General features: G+C 52.5%; 3 protein-coding genes and 1 pseudogene across 6 annotated transcripts; 2 read left to right on the plus strand and 2 right to left on the minus strand.

The window, feature by feature from the left end:
* The first annotated feature begins 41 nt into the window (after positions 1 to 41).
* On the plus strand, positions 42 to 2,089 carry TMEM262 (transmembrane protein 262). 2 transcript variants are annotated; one of them, XM_015588838.2, is made up of 3 exons: positions 42 to 1,521; positions 1,628 to 1,695; positions 1,817 to 2,089. In XM_015588838.2, the coding sequence occupies exons 1-3, from the start codon at positions 1,348 to 1,350 to the stop codon at positions 2,082 to 2,084; spliced, it is 510 nt and encodes a 169-aa protein (XP_015444324.1). In that variant the 5' UTR covers positions 42 to 1,347; the 3' UTR covers positions 2,085 to 2,089. The 2 variants fall into 2 exon arrangements, with proteins under 2 accessions (XP_015444324.1, XP_006911388.1); XM_006911326.3 differs by having other exon boundaries at positions 1,628 to 1,727; positions 1,817 to 1,893.
* ZFPL1 (zinc finger protein like 1) lies at positions 1,941 to 6,018 on the minus strand. 2 transcript variants are annotated; one of them, XM_006911124.3, is made up of 8 exons: positions 5,841 to 6,018; positions 5,388 to 5,497; positions 4,975 to 5,086; positions 3,695 to 3,888; positions 3,510 to 3,582; positions 3,290 to 3,436; positions 2,937 to 3,060; positions 1,941 to 2,426 (listed from the first exon to the last, which is right to left on the minus strand). In XM_006911124.3, exons 2-8 carry the CDS (start codon positions 5,487 to 5,489, stop codon positions 2,240 to 2,242), a joined length of 939 nt encoding a protein of 312 aa, XP_006911186.1. In that variant the 5' UTR covers positions 5,490 to 5,497; positions 5,841 to 6,018; the 3' UTR covers positions 1,941 to 2,239. The 2 variants fall into 2 exon arrangements, with proteins under 2 accessions (XP_006911186.1, XP_015444322.1); XM_015588836.2 differs by lacking the exon at positions 5,841 to 6,018 and adding an exon at positions 5,722 to 5,778.
* A 99-nt stretch (positions 6,019 to 6,117) lies between these two features.
* Positions 6,118 to 11,830, plus strand: CDCA5 (cell division cycle associated 5). 2 transcript variants are annotated; one of them, XM_015588837.2, is made up of 6 exons: positions 6,118 to 6,290; positions 6,512 to 6,606; positions 6,685 to 6,750; positions 6,809 to 6,862; positions 9,553 to 9,990; positions 10,152 to 11,830. In XM_015588837.2, exons 1-6 carry the CDS (start codon positions 6,245 to 6,247, stop codon positions 10,230 to 10,232), a joined length of 780 nt encoding a protein of 259 aa, XP_015444323.1. In that variant the 5' UTR covers positions 6,118 to 6,244; the 3' UTR covers positions 10,233 to 11,830. The 2 variants fall into 2 exon arrangements, with proteins under 2 accessions (XP_015444323.1, XP_006911187.1); XM_006911125.3 differs by having other exon boundaries at positions 6,119 to 6,290; positions 6,827 to 6,862.
* A 3,034-nt stretch (positions 11,831 to 14,864) lies between these two features.
* On the minus strand, positions 14,865 to 14,990 carry LOC112479328 (annotated as a pseudogene).
* Positions 14,991 to 20,103: the final 5,113 nt, after the last annotated feature.

Raw genomic sequence — 20,103 nt, forward strand, 5'->3', positions numbered from 1 at the left:
GATCCCATATTAACAAGCTAATATGTCTGGGAGAGAGGTTGCCTCAACTTAAAAAAAAAAAAGTTCATTTATATTCAAATGAGAACTGAGATGCAAACAATTGTTTCAGCAGTGGGACCATGGCTGGGCATTGGGGAATCACCCCTTCATTAGGATGGGCGTTTGAGGGGCTGTTGTGATTGACACTGGGCAGCAAGCATGGGTGGCGAGGTCAGGGTCTAACTCCACTGCTTAGAGCAGAAGAGTTTGGGTCTTGGCCTGACCCGGAACCTAACCTGGGGCAGTCAGGCAGGAGGCAGTGGGGGTGACGAAGTTCAACATCAAGTCCTCCCTCTTCAACTTCAGTTCCTAGGAGCTTGCATGTCCCTCCACACCATTTCTGGCCATTTTTTTCTAGCTTATTGTTAATAGTCCTGCAGTTTTTACCTCTTACATATAGTGAGGAAATGTTTTCTTCTTGTCTTCTGTCCCTGCTTATTCCACAACCTCAAGTAAAACTAGGTCTTAGTCTCAGTACTGACTCCTTCACTCATTGGCTGTGAAAGCTTGAAGTGACACTCTCTCTCTCTGTACCTCAGATTTGGGTATAAAGTAACATTTATGCCACCAGCCCCAGCTTTCTCATTGGACTCTTGAAATGACAAAGGCGACAGATTTGAAGATGCTCTGAGTGCTGGAAGGTGGCAGAGAGGGGAAAGCTGGTCAGCATAAGGTCCCTGGAGAACATCTGGGGAGGAGGAAAAAGCCAGTTGCTCTCGGGGCCACACCTATGGATGGCATAGGGAAGGTCCCTGGTTGGCTATGGGAAATCTGTGTCCCTTCCCTTCCCTCGGTTCCTCCCCATTAGGGCTGAAGCAAATACCTAGAGACCGATATTCAGGGCCTCACGTGGGAACGCCCTCCAGATGAGAGATTGGGACCCTACACATCTGGGTCCCAATCTCTCATCTGGCTAAGATGAGACCTGGGACGTAATCCCCACACACTTTTCTGAGCCCCAGTTCTTCACCCGTAGCGTGCCCACACTAACTCCTCTGTGGAACTGTTGAGAGGACCCAAGTGTATGAGGCAGGATGGGGACACCATCCCTTCATCCACATGACAGGCCCCCATTGATCTGTATCTTTAGTCTACCACCCCTCCACAATTCAGGGCTTCCCCCAACTACCACAAAACACTCCTGTTTGGGTTGGAACCAGCCTGTGTTCTAGAATCTTGTCCCCTTGCACCTGGTTCTAGAATCCCACTGCTATTCCAGACCGTGCACTCTAGAAGCGGAAGCTTTTCCTGGGCAGTGTCGGCTTGCTCAAGCTCTACTGTGCGACTTGAGTCTATGCGGCTGCCAGGATGCGGTGGCGGGACCGCATACCTGTGCTCTTCTTCCCACAAGGCATGATGCTCACCGTGGCTGCACTGATGCTCTTCTTTATACACCTGTGCGTCTTTGCCAGCGACGTGCACAACTTCTGCTTCACCCACCACTATGACCGCATGAGCTTCCGCTACACAGTTGTCCTGATGGTAGGCTGTGGCAGGGGCTCGGAGGCTGGCCAGGGGAGGCCCAGGGGCTGACGGAAACCCCGCTGTTGTGCCGGGGGGGCACTCTCCCACTAGGTGGGGCCTATAGTTCTCCCAGGTAATCAGCATCTGCTGGGCCGCTATGGGATCACTCTATGCTGAGATGACAGACATGAAGTTTCTTCGATGCTTTGCCCTGACCATCCTGAGTGAGTGGGGGAATGGGTGCTTTGGAACCTTGAGATGTTGCAAAGGGGCGGGGTGGGGAAGACTGATGAGGGTTCTCTCCTCCGCCCAGTGCTCAATGGAGCCATGTTCTTCAACCGCCTGTCCCTGGAGTTTCTGGCCATCCAGTACCGGGAGGAGATCCACTGAGTCTGGGGGGCTGGGCTGAGAAGGGGGAAGGAAAAGGAGGCTTCGGGTGTTTCAATAAAATCTGTTATTTATTTCCACCTTTGGGTGCTTTAATAAAGTCTGTTGTTTCCACCTGTCAGCTCCTTCATGGGTTGGGGGGTGGAAGTCTGGAGACCCAGGGAAACAGGTCAAGACAAAATCTCGATCTGTAGGGACCCCAGGCCCAGCCTGCAGCCACTCTGGTGGACTTGGCTTTGGGCCTGAGATCTTAGTGTCTCAGGCCTGAGGGAGAGAAGCAGAGAAGGGCCCCCAGACCTCCCCACCTCAGGCCCCCAGGTCCTAGGCTGGCCCAGCAACAAGCGAGGGCTCAGGAGGGACCCACACGGATGTGAGGGTTCATGAGCGGGTCCAGGTTGGGATCACTGTCAGCTGCAGCCCGGCCCAGGCGAGACATGAGGGCAAGGAGGGCCAGGAAGCCCAGGAGCCCCAGCAGCAGCAGCAGCCCCGCCCGCTGGAGCAGGGTCAGCGGCCGCTTACGAGACCCGGCCCGGCTCCTGGGGGGGATGAGGGGAAAGTGAGATCAGGCCCCCAGTCCCTGGTGGCCCCTGTGGCCTGGGGGAAAGCCATGGTCATGACACTCGTCTTGTGGCCCCAGCGCCACCATCCCTGAGCCTCGTTTCCTCAAGTGTGCCACGGGGATGATCACCCCTGCCCCTGCCCACTATAAGGATGACTGAGCAGCTCCAACCAGCTGAGGCAACAACTATGTTCTGGAAACTGGAATGTGTCAGGCGTGGGGACAGTTACAAAGATCAGGTGGTGTCAAAGCAGGTAGGGGCCTCGAAGAGCACGAGTCCAAACCTCAAACGTAGCAGGTGAGGAACAGCCTTGGAGAGGGCAGAGCCAAGCCAGACTTCTGCCAAGCTGAGGCCCTGCCATTCTGTCCCAACAACAGGTACCGATATTACCCAGGACGAGGTTATGAAATTGTCGTGACCAAGGCCTCTGCTCTCACTCCCCATCCTCCCACTTTCTGGCATCCTGCTCCACCTAATCCTGGGTACCTGAGCAGCTGGGCCAGCCAGCCCAGAGCAGGCCGGCGACGGTACTTGTCATCATCGTAATCCCCATGGAGGCCTGGTGCCCGGTCATCATCTCGCGTGTCATACACCTTCCTCGGGGCGGAGGCTGCAGAGGCAGAGTCACCAGCACCCACAGGCTCAGGGAAACTGGCCCAGAGCACGGGGAGTAGGGACAGCAGGAAATCCTTGCCCTTCTTGGCCGAACAGTATATCTCAGAATTGTGGGGCTAGAGGAAGGGACCCTCTGGGTGCATCTCTGGACCCCTGAGCTTCCTCCACATGAACCGCCCCACTTATTTTCTATCCTCCCCTGGCCGAGACAACCCCCGGCTCACCATGCGTCAAGGGCTCGGGACCGCCCATGTGGATCACTGTGTGCTGCTCAGGCCGACCTGGGGAAGCAGGGGGCCGGGGGACTTGGCTGTAGAAAGCTGGGGCGGCAGAAGCACTGGCGCTTTCTTCTTGTTCAGGGGTACCATCGGCTGTGGCAGGAAGAGAGCCGTTAGCAGAGCAGGAAAGCAAGGGCCCCAACAGCAGGTGGAGACCGCCACTCACCATTAAAACTGGACCAGTCAGAGAAGTCAGAGGTGTTGAGAGGCTCAGGCTCTGGACTCACCACCTCATCGATCTGGAAGAAGGAACTTGTGTCACCAGGTTGCTCAGTGCTGTCCTCACCCACCCACTTGGCTCAGGTGGGACCCAAGGCAGATGGATGGTTAGACAGACAAAGGGACTCTCACCAGAGGAAGGCCCAACCCTGCCCGGGCCCAGTTGACTGTGGCCAGCTTCTCTCTTAACGCCGAGGCCACGGGGCCTGCCAGGTTGGTTGGGGGGAAGATGGGGCCACTGCAGCTGGGGCACTGGTAGCCAGCAGGCGCTGTATTTCTGGGTAGCTGGGCAGCACGTTCATTGAGACAGGCCCAGTGGAAGAGATCTTAGGGCCCATGAAATAGGGGAGAAGCATGAGGAAGAAGACAGACACTTTGGGCCCCTAGCCCAGAAAACAGCCCCCAGCTCACGGCAGATATATGCGCATATACATGTAAGCCCAGAGCTGCCTCCTTCCCATCCTCATCCCAGGTCCATTTCAACAGTGGTTCCTAAGCCTTCAGCCTTATTGGCTACCACCATCTGACGAAAAGCAGATGCCACAAAGCTCCCCAGCCCACTAGGGGGTGGGGGTGCGTGGGAAGAAGATACCACAAACTCCTTGGGCTAATAGCTAATCAAGAACTATTTCAGAAAAGCTTCCTAGACATACACACAGGTACACATATACCTGTACACATCCATGGGCACACATCTACATGTACTTATACACACATAATCAAACATAAGTACTATCGTTGTATCTACACTTACGGACATACTAACTCTCACATAAATCTACACTCGTTTGCTAACACTCAAGCACTCACCCACACTCTCTCCTGCAGCCCCACAACACACCTGTATGCATATGTTCACACGCAACATTACCCATTCACCCCCGTATACCCACATACTCACACTAAGAAACACATACGTGGAGCTCACTCTTTTGCATTAGCCCCTTCAAAAGGTGGAGCTAAGGCTCTTACAGAAAAGTCAGGTCAAGGTCATTACACATGTCCACTGACTTCTTTTAGCTGACTTTACTGTGGCAAACTCACTTCTCTCTTTAATCTCGGCATCAGTAATGGATCCTGATGTCTGAAAGCCCTGTGTGTTCAGCTCACGGCTGGTCGGGCCAGCTACCACTCAGTCACCACACCCACTAGTTGGACTGGCTCTGCTCAACGCTCAAGATTGGAGAGAAGAAACTAAGCGTTTTAATTTTTAGGGAATGACACTGAGGCCTAGAAAGGAAAAGTGACTTATCTGAGCTCACAGAGTACGTAAGTAACCCAGCAGGACTAGGATCTGGGGCTCCAGGCTCCCTAGCTTGGGGGTGTTCCACTGTCCTGTTGCTAAGGGAAGGCCTATAAACTGGTCACCGAGCCAGTCCTATCCTGATCCCTGCAAGGTGCTCAGGCCTCACCATAACAGACGAGGCGGGTCGTCTCCCGGGTGGCCAGGGGTACGTTGCACAGGCGGCAATTGGGGTTGTAGTCGCTATCTTGGAGCCACTGCAGGTAGGACTGTACGATGCACTGGAGTAGGAGAGAGAGGTCACAACTGGGGCAGGGGCTCCACAGCCTAGCCCCCTAACCCCCAACCACCTCTTTATCACAAAGGAGACTTATCCTTTTGTTTGTTCAATAAACATTTATTGAGCACATAGTGTGTGCCGAATTCTGTCTTAAGGGCTGGGGATATATAGCAGTGAACAAAATAAACCAAGTCCTTGCCCTTGTGGAGCTTCCAGTCTAGCGTCGGGTTCTTCATGGATTTGGAGGAAGCCAATACTTGCCCTCCCAGTGCCCTGCTCAGCCGCTCCCCCGAAGACCCCACCTTGGCGTGATTGGCTACCAGGCAGTGCTCGCAGACGTTGACCCGGTGTTCGAAGCAGAACAGGTTGGTCACCTTCCTCTTGGGGCACTTGCAGAGCCCCATGGTCGACCCTGGAGAAGGAGCCTGAGTTGGTAAGGAGCTAGGTTCCGGTGGCCACCACTGCGCACTCACCAGCCCAGTTCATTTCCACTCTTAACTCCCCTAGATACTGTACCCCTAGCCCAAAAATTCCTGCTCCAAATCATCCCATCCCCAAATTGCTGCCCACTGCCCCTCTTGATACCGGACCACGGTCCCTGCATAAATCCCGCCGCCTAAGACCCCTTATCCTTGCCAGTTCAGGGCCCCAGCCAGGCCCCTCCATCAGCGTCTCTCCGATACTACGAGCCCCGCCCCCAGGGGCCCCTCCCAAGTCCTACCCCTCCAAACCCCGCCCCCACTTTCTCCACAGACCCCACTCTCGGTGTTACTGATCCACCGGAGCACCGGTCCCGACGGGCGCGAGCGCTGTTCCGCGGCGCGGAACGACAGACAACACGCTCCGCAGACCTCCAGCTCCGTTCTTCCCAGCTCTGGCCGCTTGGATTATCCCTCCGCTGCCACGTCTCTTCCGGGTGCGGCGCGTGCTGATGACGCCAGCGCGCCACTGGCCCCGCCCCGGCCGACCGTGGAAGTGGAGACGGGTGAAGAAGGGGCGACCCGAGCACGGCGGCCCTCCCGCCTTACGTCACTTCCGCTTCCTCTTGGGCAGGGCGGGTAATCCGAACGTTTCTGCTTCAGAAAGGCTCTGAGGTTGGCGCGAGCCCCGGCGGCTGCGGCGGCTGCGGCGGCAGCAGAGATCAAGGCCAAAGCTAGATATGTCCGAGAGACGAACGCGGTCCGGAGGGGCCGCCCAGCGCCCCGGTGAGCGGAGGGCACACGGGAGGGATGGGGCCGAGCCGTTTGAGGGACGCAGTCCCGTGAGGAAGGCCCTCCCCATACCGCCCTAGGAGGCTCGGCCCACCGCCCACCTCCCGCCCCGGGAAGGCGCCCACAAAGGTTCTGTTTGGGAACCTTTTCTCGCTCTCTCCAGAACCCATTCTCCAGACCCTGAGAGTCCTTCCCTACCTTTTTTCCCTTTTCAGAGCCAGCGGCCCCGTCCTCTACTCAGTCTCTGCGGAGGTCCCAGCGGAAATCAGGCTCTGATCTCCCCAGCACCCTCCCTGAAATCTGGCCGAAGGTGAGCCCGGGATTCCTCATTTCCTACTCCGGAGGCCTCTGGACTAACGTAGAGCTCATGGTTACCTCTCTTCTCTAGGCACCCCTTGCGGCTCCAGTCAGAAAGCCCATCGTCTTGAAGAAGATCGTGGCCCATGCTGTAAAGGTAGGGCTGAGAGAGGTTGTGGGTGGGAGCGAAAATTGGGGGCCGGCTATGTGATCAGTTAATATTGTCTTCACAGATCCCATCTGTCCACTCTCCTCGAAGGAGCCCTAGGGTAAGTTCATTTTCATCTGCTTTGTTGAGAGGAATCCAGGATATTATAGAGCAGAGGTGGAGCACGTAGTGTCTGCTCACATCTGCTCAGGAGGCCGTTTTGCAGTATTTTGAAACAATTTGCTTTTGGACACCTGCATGCATTGCCAACTTTGCTTACTTCTTGTAGATTTCACACGTTTAGCTATTAATGTTCTGGTATGTTCTACCATTTTCCATTTGAAACTTTACTGTGGTGTTCTCTACTATTTTTCTTTAAAAGTTGAACTGCGTCTTCAAATACTCTTTCTGCTGCATCTTGTTTTCATTTTTATTTATGGTTGTCACAAGATGAGTTATGTGCATGATTTTTTCATGGTTTTAGCAGAAGTTAACATGATTCATTCAAATCGGTATCTGAAGATGTGAACGAAGATATAATGCTTGAAAATATAATGAATGAGAAACACTATTTTTGAGGAGCTCGTGGGGCTACAGTCAAGTGGGGAGAAAGACAAATGAACAAGTGATGACATACTATGCTCAGGACTGCAATATGGAAAGAACAAGATGCCATGAAGGCACATAACCCAGACTAGGTGGCTTAGAATCGTTCATAGAAATATTTAAGCAGTCTTTAATCTTTACAGTCAAGTAAGAATGTACTGGATAAAGGAAGTTGTATTTGCAGAGACCTGGAGTCCACAAAGAAAAAAAAAATCAGGAAGTTTAGGGAGCTGCAGCTCGTTTAGTGTGTCTGCAGCCAACCCCATGAGGGGAGGGAGCGTGCCAAGCCAGAACAGATCCCTATGAGGTGTGAAAGCCATCTTCAGGAACTTGGGCTTTGGCCTTGGCTCTGTGGGCAGCCTTCAGAAATTCTTAAGCAAGATAGTGACTGAGTTAGGCCTGGGGTTATAGAAAACTCCCTCTTGAAGCTGGGTGGAGAATGCGCTGGGAAGAGGCTGCTGAGGACCACGAGACCTGGTAGGGAGACATAACAGGAATCCTGAAGTGAGATAATGGGGGCCTGCAGTAAGATAATGGCAAAGCGATACTCCTCTTCCTGGATCCTCACATGACTGTCCCATCACACAGGACTCCACTAAATGGACACTTCCTCTCAGAAGCCTTCTCTGGATGCCTACCCCATCACTGTCATATTTCTTAATGTAGTTCTTCTTAGGTCTTATCAATAGCTGAGGATTTGTTTGCGTGTTTGTTGTCTTTTCCTCCCCAGTAAGTGCCTTGAGGGCAGGGACTTTCCCTTCCCCATGGTGGCCATTCGTTCTTGTTTCACTAATAGATTCATGAGACATTGAACAGAAAAAGCTGCAAGGACTTGAACGATTGCTTAGCTATTGAAGATGAGGAAGGAGTAGTCAGGGGTAACTCCATTTTGTTCAGCATCCCTTTAACTAAGACTCGAGATATGTTCTCCAGAGCTTACAGATAAGAAATAGCTCTCTTGGGAACCAATATACTTGAGTCATTGAATTTGTCTCATTTTCCTCCTTGTCTGGGTTGCCAGGAAGCTCAGTGCCAATTCAATGTACATTACTTTGGTGAGTACTTACCGAACCCCTGCTGCGTGTGGGGCTCTGCGTGTGGGCATAGGCAGATCAGCCAGACAGATGAAGACCCCTGATCTCACGAAGCTCACATTCTGTTTGGGGGTGACAGTCAACCAGTGAACAAGCCAAAAGCAGATAGTGATGGTTGCTGTACAGGGAAGAGGTCATTGTGACAGAGTGACTAGCAGAGGTGAGGAGGGGCCGATCTAGATTCCATGGTAAGGAGAAGCAGCATCTGAGCTGAGAGTAGAATTAGAAGGAGCCAGTGTATGTGAACCTCATAATCCACATGTCATGTTAAGCCTTTTCCTGTTCGGAGCCCTGCCAGGGCTTCCTGGGTCTCCCTTTAACAGTGGCCTAGAAAAACACTCTCTAACGCCCCCATTACCTCTCAAACCCCATCTTCCGTTCCTTTCCTCCCTCTCACCTTAGACACTGGCCTTCTTGTTCCTTGACCCTAATTGGCACACTTTCACCTCAGGACTTCTGTACCCCTTGCCTCCTTCAGGTGGTAGCTCAGAAGCCACCTCAGTGAGGCCCGCGTTGACCTTCACCTACTCAGTTCAAACCCACCCCCAGTATCCTGGTCTGTTTTTTCCCAAAGTGCTAATACCTCTAACAGAGTACATCATAGTCCCTGCTTACTGTCTGTTTTCCCCACTGGAATGGAAGCTCCACGGAGACAGGGGTTTTCTCTGCTTCATTCCCTGCTGTACTCTCAGTGCCTAGAACAGAACAGTGCCTGGAGCAAGCAGATGACCAATAAGTACTTGCTTGATGGACGTGTTAGGAAAAGTATTGCCAGCTGTGACAAATGGACCACAGAGCGAAGGTGGAAGCAGGAAGAGCAGTTAGGAGGTTACTGAACTGGTCTGGGTGACAGGTAATGGGGGCTTGCATCAGTCAAAGGTGACTAGATTCTGGCCATGTTTTGGAAACCAAAATCTAGGCAGCACCAGCAGATAATGGCAAAGTCTCTCAGAAGCAATGACCGATTATTCTTTTCCCACATCTGTCTCAGGGTCTGATTTGTTGCCGGTCCTGTGGGTCTTTTCTTCCACCCTAAAACTCCGCTAGCCTTTCTGGAAGCCACTAACACAGCTGAGTAATGGGAAAACGTTCTCTCCCCTGTCTGGTACAGATTGCCTTTTTCTTGGAGAAAGAAAACAAGCCTCCTGGCCAGGAGCCTACTAGGGAGGATCTCTTCAAGTCATGTAGTGTCCCCAGCACCCCCACCACCACTCCCGTGCTGTGCAACCCGGATGTTGAGTCTAATTCCAGGGAACAAGACCTAGACACCAGAGACTTGGAAATGTCTAAGAAAGTCAGGCGCTCCTACAGCCGGCTGGAGACCCTTGGCTGTGCCTCCACCTCCACCCCAGGCCGCCGGTCCTGCTTTGGCTTCGAGGGGCTGCTGGGGGCAGAAGACCTGGCCGGAGTTTCGCCTTTGGTGTGTTCAAAGTTAACTGAGGTCCCCAGGGTCCCCGCAAATCCCTGGGCCCCGGACACAACTCTCCCTGGAATCTCCCCACCAGTCGTGAAGGAGAAACGGAAGAAGAAGAAGGCGCCAGAGATCCTGGTGAGTGATGGCCGGGGCGTGCCTCCGCGTTACGCAGACTCTGGGCTGGGGCTCAGCTCTGGCTTTGTGGGGAAAGGCAGCACCTGTAAGGTGTGGGTAGACGTGCTTCAGCCAGCATGCCCCTCTCCCCACTCACCTGCCCCCCGTTTCTCTTCCCCCAGAAATCGGAGCTGGATGAGTGGGCCGCGGCCATGAATGCTGAGTTTGAAGCTGCTGAGCAGTTTGATCTCCTGGTTGAATGAGATAAAATGGGGTGCATCTGGCCAGGCCTTCCCCACTTCCCCCTGTACATAGCTCCTTCTTCCTACAGGAAAGACACTTGGGGTCCCCTTCTTTGGCCTTGGTACCTTTCGCATGTGCCGTTGCTGCACATGAGGTCTGTCCTCTGAGTGTACAGTGGCAGCAGCCATTTCAGCTTCAGGAAACAGGGTTCCCTTGGCCCGGCTTCGCACTGGCATCCCGTCTCTGGTCAGTAAACCCTACCTAATCCTCTCCTCCCTTCCTCTCGGAGTGTCCTGGCTGGTTTCCGTTTGGGCTACAGATGAGGGAGGTGGAATCCCTGGCCAGGGGTTGTGGGCAAGAGCACCGAGCGCCGGCTGGGAAGCAAGGCTGCTCTCCAGCCCGACAGAAGCAGGCTCCGAGGGCTGTCTGCCGCAGCCTCAGGCTCTCTTTCCAGTTGCCTTTTGGTGGCGGCTTGGTTCCATCTATGTAAAAAGGCTTGGGTTTCCTCTTAGATTCTATAGATGGTCCAGCAGAGAGTTCGTGGATTGAGGACAGACTGAGGAAGAAGCTGGACCCACAGCCAGCAGAGTCAGGTTTTGAAGGAGGGCCTCAGACCATGGGTGTTTATTACATGGAAGCTGTGTTTTGTAGTTCTGTGTTCTGCTGTTGAGATGGTTGGTTCAATGTCAGGCTGATGGAGCGCTGGCTGTGTGGGCAAAGGGTGCACTTTGGGGTGCTACGTGCTACAGGCTGCAGCCTCCACAGAATCTGAGGCTCAGGGCATCAGGTCTGGCCACCTGCGCAGGGCCAGGAATGGGTCGGTGGGAGGAGGCGCCCTCTTTTGTCACTCACCTGTTTCTTATAAAATAAAATACACAGTCAGCTCAGCTTTAAAACCGAATGGGCTGAACGGTGCTATCGCACTACTGTTTTGCGGCCACACTTACAGAGTTTGAGGGAAGCTTTCCCCACGGGCCAGAAAGGGACGGGGGTCCACAGCGGGTTTAACCTTTAGCTCTCAGTGATCTCTCAGGAGGGCATTGCCTGGGGCAGGTGCCAGGAGTTGAGCTGGGGGGAGGGGGTTGTCTTGTTTCCAAGGGAACCTCATTCCCACGCTCCCATTTCTCAATGCTGGTGAAAGGCGGGCTTTCACAGGTTGCCCAGCCATACTCCAAGTAGCTGAACCTTTTGACGTTTACAGGTTTGTAGAGGCTAAGAGGAGGGCAGAGGGGCTAGTGGAGAGCAGAGCCCGCCGGGGAGATGGGGGCTTGCTTCGTTAAGGAACGAAGAACAGCGCAGGCCGGTCGGCGCTAACAAAACTTGCAAGGCCTGGGAGTCCCAGGCTGCCTGTTCGGCACCTCCCGCTTCGTCAGACTGCCAGCAAGCCCCTTTGCCAGCGCGGGCCAGACGCCCGCGAGCTGGGTGCAGCCGAAGAATTCCTGTCCTCGCTGGCTGGCGCAGAACCCCTTAGTCCTGCAGAATCAGGAGTGGCCAGGTGATGTTGAGTTGATGTCACCACTGCAGACCTCTCTGTGTCCCTGAAAAATTGAGAATGTGGAATTTGAGGGAGAATTGGCGTTTCCTTTTTAAAGTAAAAAATAAACTTGATTGAAGAGTATCTGTCTGTTCATAGGTTGTTTTCTTTTACCGGGTCAAAGGCAGAACTGAGGGTGTGAGGGCCAGGAAGCCAAGCCTTCTTTGGGCTGGGTCACTGTGTTGTCCCTTTGTAGAGGGGTCTGCCAGCCTGGCCTTCAGTCCTGTCGCCCCACTCCCCATGTCTGTCCAGTCACTCACTCTTGCTCCTCCAAGGCAGGGCTGCCTGAAGCATAGTCCTTGAGGGAGCCCCACCCACTCCTGGCCCAGGAGGCAAGAGACAGGGTCTGGGGTGAGGCTGCTAAGAGCTTTGCCCAGTGCCTGGGAACCCACCCTTCCCCCACCCCTAGTCTAGTCCATGTTCTCTACGCCCCCTCCTTGTCAGGCGCCTGTGAATGGGCCAGCTCCTCTCTGGACCGGCCGGGTGCCCTGTGGCAGGGGGCGCAGAAGCCCCTAAGAAGCTAGTCGAAGACGCAGATATGCAGCTCCACGCGGGAGGCACAAACCAGTCTCCTTCCCTCTCATCCTCTTTACAACTTGTCCTTGCGTCCTAGGCCTTGGAGCAAATCAAGGCCTTAAGTTCTTAAGTTCTCCCCACAGCCTCCCCAAACCGCCCTGCTTCTACCTCCTTCCCTCACCCAGAAGAAAGCAGGCCTCTCTTTTCAAGGCCAAGTTTCTGTGTTGGCTTTTGATCCAGTTCTCTCATCCGAGACCTTGTACCTCTTCCTCTTCCAAGTCCTAAGCAGGCTTATGTTCATTTCATCGTTAAAAACAACCACCTTAACCCAAAAAATTCGACTGGCACCTGTTTTTAGCTACTACCATTATGCCTTTCAAAGTTAAGGTCGAAAGAATGTTCAAAAGTTGCTCTCCGTTTCCATCCCATTTATTCCCGGTGCCCTGACTCCATTTACTGCTCAGCCAGAAGTAACCAGTGACCACCTAATGCCCATCGCTCCAGACTCCAGCCTCTGCAGCCTGAGCCAAAAGCACCCTGTCTTTACCTCTACCTCATACCTCTGCTGAGCTACAAACAAGAATCTAGGACCGTCTCCTAGCACTATCTCAGGAGTCATCTCGAACTCAGCGCACCCACCAGCTCGCCTCTTCCTGTGCTCCCTGCTGCGCCATTAGCATCACCACGAGCTGATCCAGTCACACAAGCCAGGCCCCCAGGGGTCATCTGCGGCTTCACCCTCTCCCTTACCCCATCCCATCAGCCCCAACGTCCTCAACATCCTCCATCGCTACAACCGCTGGACAGTCACCCTGGCCTCCTAGTGGGTCTCCTCTTTCATCTCTCACCTCTCCAGAGTATTCACACTGTGGCCCGATGAGTTTCCTGAGGGACAAAATATGGTGCTGTTTCTCCTCTGCTCGAAACCCCTTGACCAGTTCTACTTCTGGATGTAAGAAGAAAGCAGAGTCTTGAAGAAGTATTTGTACACCTAGGGTCAGAGCAGCAAGATTCACAATGGCCAAAAGGTGGAAACAACACAGACGTCCATGGATGGATGACAGGATGAGCAAAATGCTGTATATAGATACAGCGGAAGATTATTCAGCCTTCCAAAGGGAAAATTCCGATACATGCTACAACATGGGTGAACCTTGAAAACACGATGCTGGGTATAATGAACCAGTTACAAAAGGACAAATATTGTGCGACTCCACTTTCGTGAGGTGCCTAAAATAGTCATTCTCATAGAGGCAGAAAGTAGAATGATGGTTGCCGGGAGCTGAGTTGGGGAGCAGAACAGGAAGTTATTGCTGAATGGGTATAGAGTTGCAATGTGGGAAGATGAAAAAGTTCTGGAGATGGGTGGTGGTGATGATTGCATAACTTGTAATGTGAACATGCTTAATGCCACTGAATCTGTACGCTTAGAATGGTTAAAATGGTCGACTTTGTGTTACGTATTTATTTTCCATAATAAATTTTTAAACTCTGGTGGCTTCCCGTTGTTCGCGCAGTGGTGTAATGATGGTTACTGGCTTTTGGCTGCCCAGAATCTCAGTTTCTACAAGCAGGACCCCACTTCCCTCCATGGGCGTGAAGAGGCCAGACACTTACTCCAGCTGATCCCGGCGACCAGGACTGGGGCATCTGACCTGGCCTGAGCTCAGCCAATCAGATTCTGCACCTGGAGCGAGAACGGAAAAGAGGGAAGGACAGTTGAGGATTCAGGACAACTGAAGATTCAGTGAGGTTGCAGCCCCGTGTCTAGTGGCCCTGGATCTCCATTATCCTGTGAGGAGATGGCAGGTCACTACAGTTTGCTCCTGCTGTGGGGCCCTCGGTGGTCCTGGCAGCCAGCGTCCACACTTCCTGCCCTTTGAGTCTGTGCCTCCTATGAGTTCTGTGACTCCCCAGAATCCTTCCAATAAAATCCTTTCCTGCTCATCTGCTCACATTAGCCAGCGTTATTCTGTCTTGTTTGCAACCTAGAGCTCTAGTCGAGACTCTTCGGCAGGGCTCGTGAGGACTCCAGGGTTAGGGTCCAAGAACCACTGTGAGCCCTGAGCTGCTACGAGGTCTATGCCGCTGAGCATTTGCTCACGGTTCTCTCTGCCTCGCCTGCTCTTCCCCACTTCAGTCTCACCTGATGCATCCATCGATTAGACCTGGCTCAGGTGTCACCTCTGCTCAGCCTTTCCAACCTGCCTGTCCCCTTCACAGTGGGTAAGAGCACAGATTCCAAAGTCCAACAAGGCTTGGGTCCTGGTGCTGCAGTTTCTAGCTGTGTGATCTCAGTCACGTTAATTAGCCTCTCTGTGCCTGTTTCCTTGTAAAATCAGAACGATGATAGTACTTACCTCAGTGTTTTGATGAGAGTGAGATAATACGAGTACTGTGCTTAGTCCATAATAAGTGCTCAGTGAAAATGGTTATTTTCAGGTACAACTGACCACTCCCTCCTTTTTTATTCCCTGAACCCTACACAGACCTCCATCATCGTATCTTTAAGCTGGAGTCCGTCTGTTGTGCACTCGTGTTTATACAGTAGCGTGAGCTCCCTGAGTGGAGGCGGACTCAGATTTCTCTCTTTTTTTTTAACCGTCTACAGCACCTGGTAGACCACCTTCCTAGGTGGTCTCCCATCCAAGTACTAACCAGGTCCAACCCTGCTTAGCTTCCGAAATCAGATGAGATCAGGCGTGTTCAGGGCGGCATGGCCATAGACAGCAGACTCTGATTTGTTTCCATCCCTCCAGCTTCCAGGCACATCACGCATAACTAGATGTGTTCTCTCTCCAGCTGGTCAGGCTGTGCCCCTGTCCACAACAGCTCACACCTCTCCCATAGGAGCAGGAGGTTGAGAGCTGAGTGCCTAGAAGAGGGGTGGGGGCGGGGAGTGGCGCCTCAGTGGCCCGTGCTCAGGCATGAGACCCCTGCCTCTCACAGCATAAATTCTGGCCCCGCCAGCGTGTATGTGAGGACTGGAGCCAGCCATGTGGCTCACATGTGCCTTCATGCTTCTGGGAGTAGACGTCACCCTCCTTCTAACGCAGGACATGTCCCCACGTGGCCCATAGTCACCCTGGGCCCGAAGCCCCGTGACCTGGCCACCCTTTAGATGAGGCTTTGGCCCAAGTCCCAGTTGGTCCACCCCTCACCTGGGCCACCTTCCTCACATGCACTTCCATCATGTGATTGACAAGTTGTCATACTCTGACAGCTTCAGCTTAGGACTAAGCCTTGGCTCTAAACCCCAGCTTTGCCTGTGTTGAGGTCATAGGCAAGTCACTCGCCTCTTTGAGCCTTGTTTCTCTTGTGAAAAGGGCCTAATCCCACCCCTCCTACGGGGTCGCCTGGGGGTCGTTTTCAAGGTTGACGTCCGGCTACAGCATCTGGTAGAGAGTGTCCTGATTGCTAGTAACATTATATCGTCTCCAGTGACTGACTCTTCAAAAGGGGCTTCCTTTCTATCTCTGTCCTCCCCACAGTCAGGGCAGGGCCTCGAACAAAGTCAAAGCTCGGTAGTTACGTGTGGAATTGAATCCCCATTTGATAGCCTAGGAAACAGCCTGAGCACCCGGAGCTGCCCCACCTTTAAACAACAGAACAGGACTGAAACCTGGGTCTATGGATTTTCAGTTCTGAGCTGTCTTCTGTCCAAGTCTGAATTAAACACCTATCAGTGCTTGGCCAGTAGGGGGCACCAAGGGAACCCAAGGCCTTCTCTGGGGAAGAGCTCAGTGGGACACAGTAGGGGGCGGGGGCAGGCTTAGGCACAGTCAACTGTTAGCCAGGCTGAAGGCCACGCATGGGCACAGAGGGGCATCAAAGAACTAGTGGCCCTCAGCTCCCTGTTTGAAACGTTCTGCATTTTTAATTCTTCAGATATACAGATAAATCTCTAGTCATTCTCACGTACTCACTGGTAACCAGGAAGCTTTTCCTGCCTCCTGGTTTCCCCTGATGGGCACTGCTGTGTGGGCGTGGTGTTAGAGTTGCCAGGTTTAACAAATAAAACTACAAGATGCCTGGTCAAATTTGAATGTCAGATAAACAATGAATTTTTGTGTAGCGTGAGCATATCCCAGATCAGATAAACGGTGAATCGTTTTGTAGTTCTGGTATGTCCCATGCAATATTTGGGACATGCTCATACTAAAAAAATATGTCATAAAATTAAATTTAAAAATAAAAAAATAAACATTTTTAAAAATTAAATTTTTAAAAAATTTTAAAAATTACCAAAAAAATGTCATCGTGTATCTGGCATTCGGATTTAACCAGCTCACTTTGTGTCCCAGCAGGAACGCTCCTCACCCGATCACACCATGCCCTGCGGCACCGTCCTGCCCAAACTTCCGTCTTCCGGATTGCCCTCCTCTGATCAAGACACCCCATTTGTTGAAGATGGAGCAGCACCTCCTCAGGGGAGTCTGTCTGGAACTCCCAAGCTGAGTGTATGGCCCCCTCCTCTCACAGCTGCTCTTTCTGTTCGGGCATCTTTGTGGCACATCACCCCGCACTGTGGTCACCTGCGAGCCTGGGCCCTCCCCTGTCCCTAGGAGCTTCTCATGGGTAGGACTAGGTCATGATCATCTCTCTATGTGTCCTCAGGACCTGGCCTGAGGCCTGTCCCCCAGACAGCAGTTGGTCGACCCATCTTTATGGGGGACCATTAACTGCAGAGTGAATTGTATTCTATCATATTCATAAGTCACCGTTTACTTACTTTTTCTTATATTTGGGCCCTTTAGGCCAATTTTCATTTTCCTTCTTGGTGTGAAGCGAGGCTCCTGGCTGGTCTGAGCAGAGGCTTGTTCAGGACAGTGGAGTATCATGCATTAGAACCAATAGTGTCCACTGGAGGATCTTGAATACCACACTATTTTTTGCTTCTCAATGTCCAACTAATAAATGCATTCTACACCGAAAATGGGAGGGATTCTCCACTGTTTACAAGCTTCTGTAGGATTCCTTTAAATAGTGCCATCCCATCCTCCTTCCCCCCTTGCATTCTCAGTGAGGGATCCAATTTTACAAAATATTGTTAACATGTAGCTTTGGGGGTGTTGCTAGATAAAATGCAAGACTCAGTGAAATTTGAATTTAGGATAAACAATCATTATCTTAGTATAAGTATATCCCAAACATTGCATGGGACATACTTATATTTTTAAAAGTATTTGTTCTTTTGTCTCACATTCAAATTTCACTGGGTGTCCTGTGTTTTCTTTGCTAAAGCCGGCAACTCTACCTTTGAGGGATCTGGTTGGCTGGACAGAGCCTGTGGTGGAGGCTTTTTAGGCTGGAGGCTGCCCCAAGGGAACCAGACGAGGCTGGGAAGGGAAGGCTGGCAGGATGGTGGACGTGGCTCACCAACTGGGCTCTGTCTCCCTCAGTCTTCTCGGGGCAGACAAAGAGTCCACTCTAAGCCCATTGAGAAGCCAGTGATGCCACCTGTTAAGGAGCCAAAGCACAAAGACCCTCAGGTTTCTGGGGAGCCGGGCAGGGAGGTGACAGGCAGGGGTGGCAGGAAGGCTGCAGAAGTTTTTCTTCCCCTGCCTGGGTGGAGATCTGAACTCTTAGCCATGGCGGGGAGGACCCAGGCCCTTGGGCCACCTAGCCTCTGCTTCTTCAGTCACCATGACACATTCTCTGCCAAAGCCATCTTCTTCAGAGCCAAAGCTGGACCTGCAACCAGAACCCACGGTCAAGTTCCTGTTTACACTCCTGAGCGAGGTGGAGCCCCCTGAGCCCAAAGACCCTGAAGAGTAAGGCCGTGTGTAGGAATGGGAAGGGAGGCTGATGGTGCTTCTTTCCCCTACCTCCCATTAACAGCAGAACTGGGCCAGGACAGCCCCGGGGTGGGCAGAGGGGTGGCCTAGATGAACCTGAAGGAGCCTGGGCCTCAGGCTGCTCCCTTCCCCCCCTCTGCCCACCTCATCACCCCCCCCCCAGTCTCTTGACCCTCTGGTCCAACCCTCGCTGCACACCCACCCTAGGGACTGGAAGACCCAGGAGAGTCGGTTTCTGGATAAGCAAGACTGGGGTGCCCAGCAGACCTCAAAGGAAATCAGCTGTTTGCAGAATGCTTGCATGAGGTGAGTGGGGCCAGGACAGATGTAGGCAGGTGGGGTGACAGAGCTTTCCCCCGTGGGGGTCAGGTCCTGGGGTTTGCACCTTCACTTGCTCCCCCTTTCTTCTCTCCTTCCCTTGCCTTCTCCCTGTTCTACTCTGGATGACCTCCTGGCCGGCCAGCAGGTTTCTTCCCCCCAAAGCGATCGGTGTCCTCGTACGAGAGTGGGACCTGCACTACAGCTGTGGAGGCCACAGCTCTTTCCCGTCAGTTGACTGTGTGCCCACATGCCTGGTTATTGGGCAGTCTAGAAGGCTGTCTGTTAGGGACACCCCACCTTTCATTGTTCAAGAACTTGAGGGGTAGCTTGGTCTGTGGACAGGGAGGGTCTGTTTCCTGCGTGTCAGGCTCTGAAGCTCGGGTCCGCACAACCCCATGGACGCTCTCTTGCCCATGGTGGTGCCAGGTCAGATCTCCCCCTGGAGACGGGGGTGCGTGTGATGCTCTGACCCCAGGGCCACACATGGGCTCCCGCGGTGGTGGATCCAGTGAGTGGTTAGCACTCTCGTTCACGTACGGCCGACTCAGAGCACTCAGGCAGGGCTAGTTCCAAACAGAAACTGTTACAGAAAAATCCTCAAAGCTCAAAAAATCAGACCAGTGTAAATCCAATCAGTAACCCAGAGAGAAAGAGAACTCAGTTTTATTACACCGGCGGTCCCAGAAGAACTAGTTCTCTGAAAATCTGGGCCCAGGGCTTAGGGCCAATTTCACTTTTATACCCATGTCATTACAGTTGGCATGGGCTCATTTATAGACCTCTGAAATTGCTATGGGCTACGGGCAGTTACAGATCATAGGATTTTCTATCTAACAAGCACTAAAGTAATACATTTTTAGAGGAGGATGAGTTCTCAGTTGACCCTGAGATCTCTGGCCTTGCAACAAGCGTGTTTACAGAAGCAGAAAAGAGCTGATTAGAAATGTTGGCCAATTAAGAGAGAAATTCCTCTTCAAAGCCACCTGGAATCCTGTCACGGTCCCACCGCAGCCCATGGGGTTGGGCTGCCCCTTTCCAAAGGGGATCACAGGGACTTTCTAGCCCAGCCTGTGTGAGGATGTCCTTCTCTGGCTCAAGAGGAAAAGCGGACTTTGTCTCTGTCTGGCCTCCTGCTGTGAGTCGCATGGTGAGATCAGTTCGCTCCGCCTGTGGCTTTTCAAGGACAATGTGGGGGAACAAAAAAATAACTTTCTTCCCACCTTCTAAGTGTTTCTAGCTGAGCTAATAATCAAATCAACATGAGACAGATTAACAAGAGAAAATGTCCAAAATTTATTACGGCTATACATGTGGGCATGCCATAAGGTAGGAGACCCAAAGCCAAAGCCATACTAGCCACTTGAGGTTTTTATGCCATTTTGGACAAAAGAGAAGGGGTTAGGGGTCTGGGGCTTCAAAGAAAGTGTAGGCAATTCATAGGGCGATGAGGAAGAGCAAACACATGGTAATGAATTCTCCCTGGGCCACCCAGAAACAATGGCGCCCGGAAGGAGATCTAACAGGAAGGCTTTGCTAGACTTCTCCCTGCTGCCACACTTAGTTCATATATATCAAGACTCTAAAGCGATGCTCCTTCCTTTAATCAGGTTTTTCTATCGGAATTCCTTTAGGCAGGTAAGGGGAGGGTCAAAGTTTCTTTCTGAGTCTTTTGTTTCTTTAATAAGGGCTTAAAATCAGTATCCCAGTAAGCCCATTTTGGGG

The sequence above is a fragment of the Pteropus alecto genome, unplaced genomic scaffold, assembly GCF_000325575.1.
Source record: "Pteropus alecto unplaced genomic scaffold, ASM32557v1 scaffold43, whole genome shotgun sequence".
NCBI classification, from domain to species: Eukaryota; Metazoa; Chordata; class Mammalia; order Chiroptera; family Pteropodidae; genus Pteropus; species Pteropus alecto.

Bases quoted from the DNA above. Each gene is read 5' to 3' on its own strand.
- TMEM262 (XM_015588838.2), top strand. From the start codon at position 1,348: ATGCGGTGGCGGGACCGCATACCTGTGCTCTTCTTCCCACAAGGCATG. The intron at 1,522-1,627 runs GTAGGCTGTGGC...TGGGGCCTATAG, and splicing joins GCTACACAGTTGTCCTGATG to TTCTCCCAGGTAATCAGCAT. The intron at 1,696-1,816 runs GTTTCTTCGATG...TCCTCCGCCCAG, and splicing joins GCTGAGATGACAGACATGAA to TGCTCAATGGAGCCATGTTC.
- ZFPL1 (XM_006911124.3), bottom strand. From the start codon at position 5,489: ATGGGGCTCTGCAAGTGCCCCAAGAGGAAGGTGACCAACCTGTTCTGC. The intron at 3,889-4,974 runs GTGAGGCCTGAG...ATGGGCCCTAAG, and splicing joins GACCCGCCTCGTCTGTTATG to ATCTCTTCCACTGGGCCTGT. The intron at 3,583-3,694 runs GTGAGAGTCCCT...TCCTTCTTCCAG, and splicing joins CAGGGTTGGGCCTTCCTCTG to ATCGATGAGGTGGTGAGTCC.
- CDCA5 (XM_015588837.2), top strand. From the start codon at position 6,245: ATGTCCGAGAGACGAACGCGGTCCGGAGGGGCCGCCCAGCGCCCCG. The intron at 6,607-6,684 runs GTGAGCCCGGGA...TCTCTTCTCTAG, and splicing joins TCCCTGAAATCTGGCCGAAG to GCACCCCTTGCGGCTCCAGT. The intron at 6,863-9,552 runs GTAAGTTCATTT...TGTCTGGTACAG, and splicing joins CTCCTCGAAGGAGCCCTAGG to ATTGCCTTTTTCTTGGAGAA.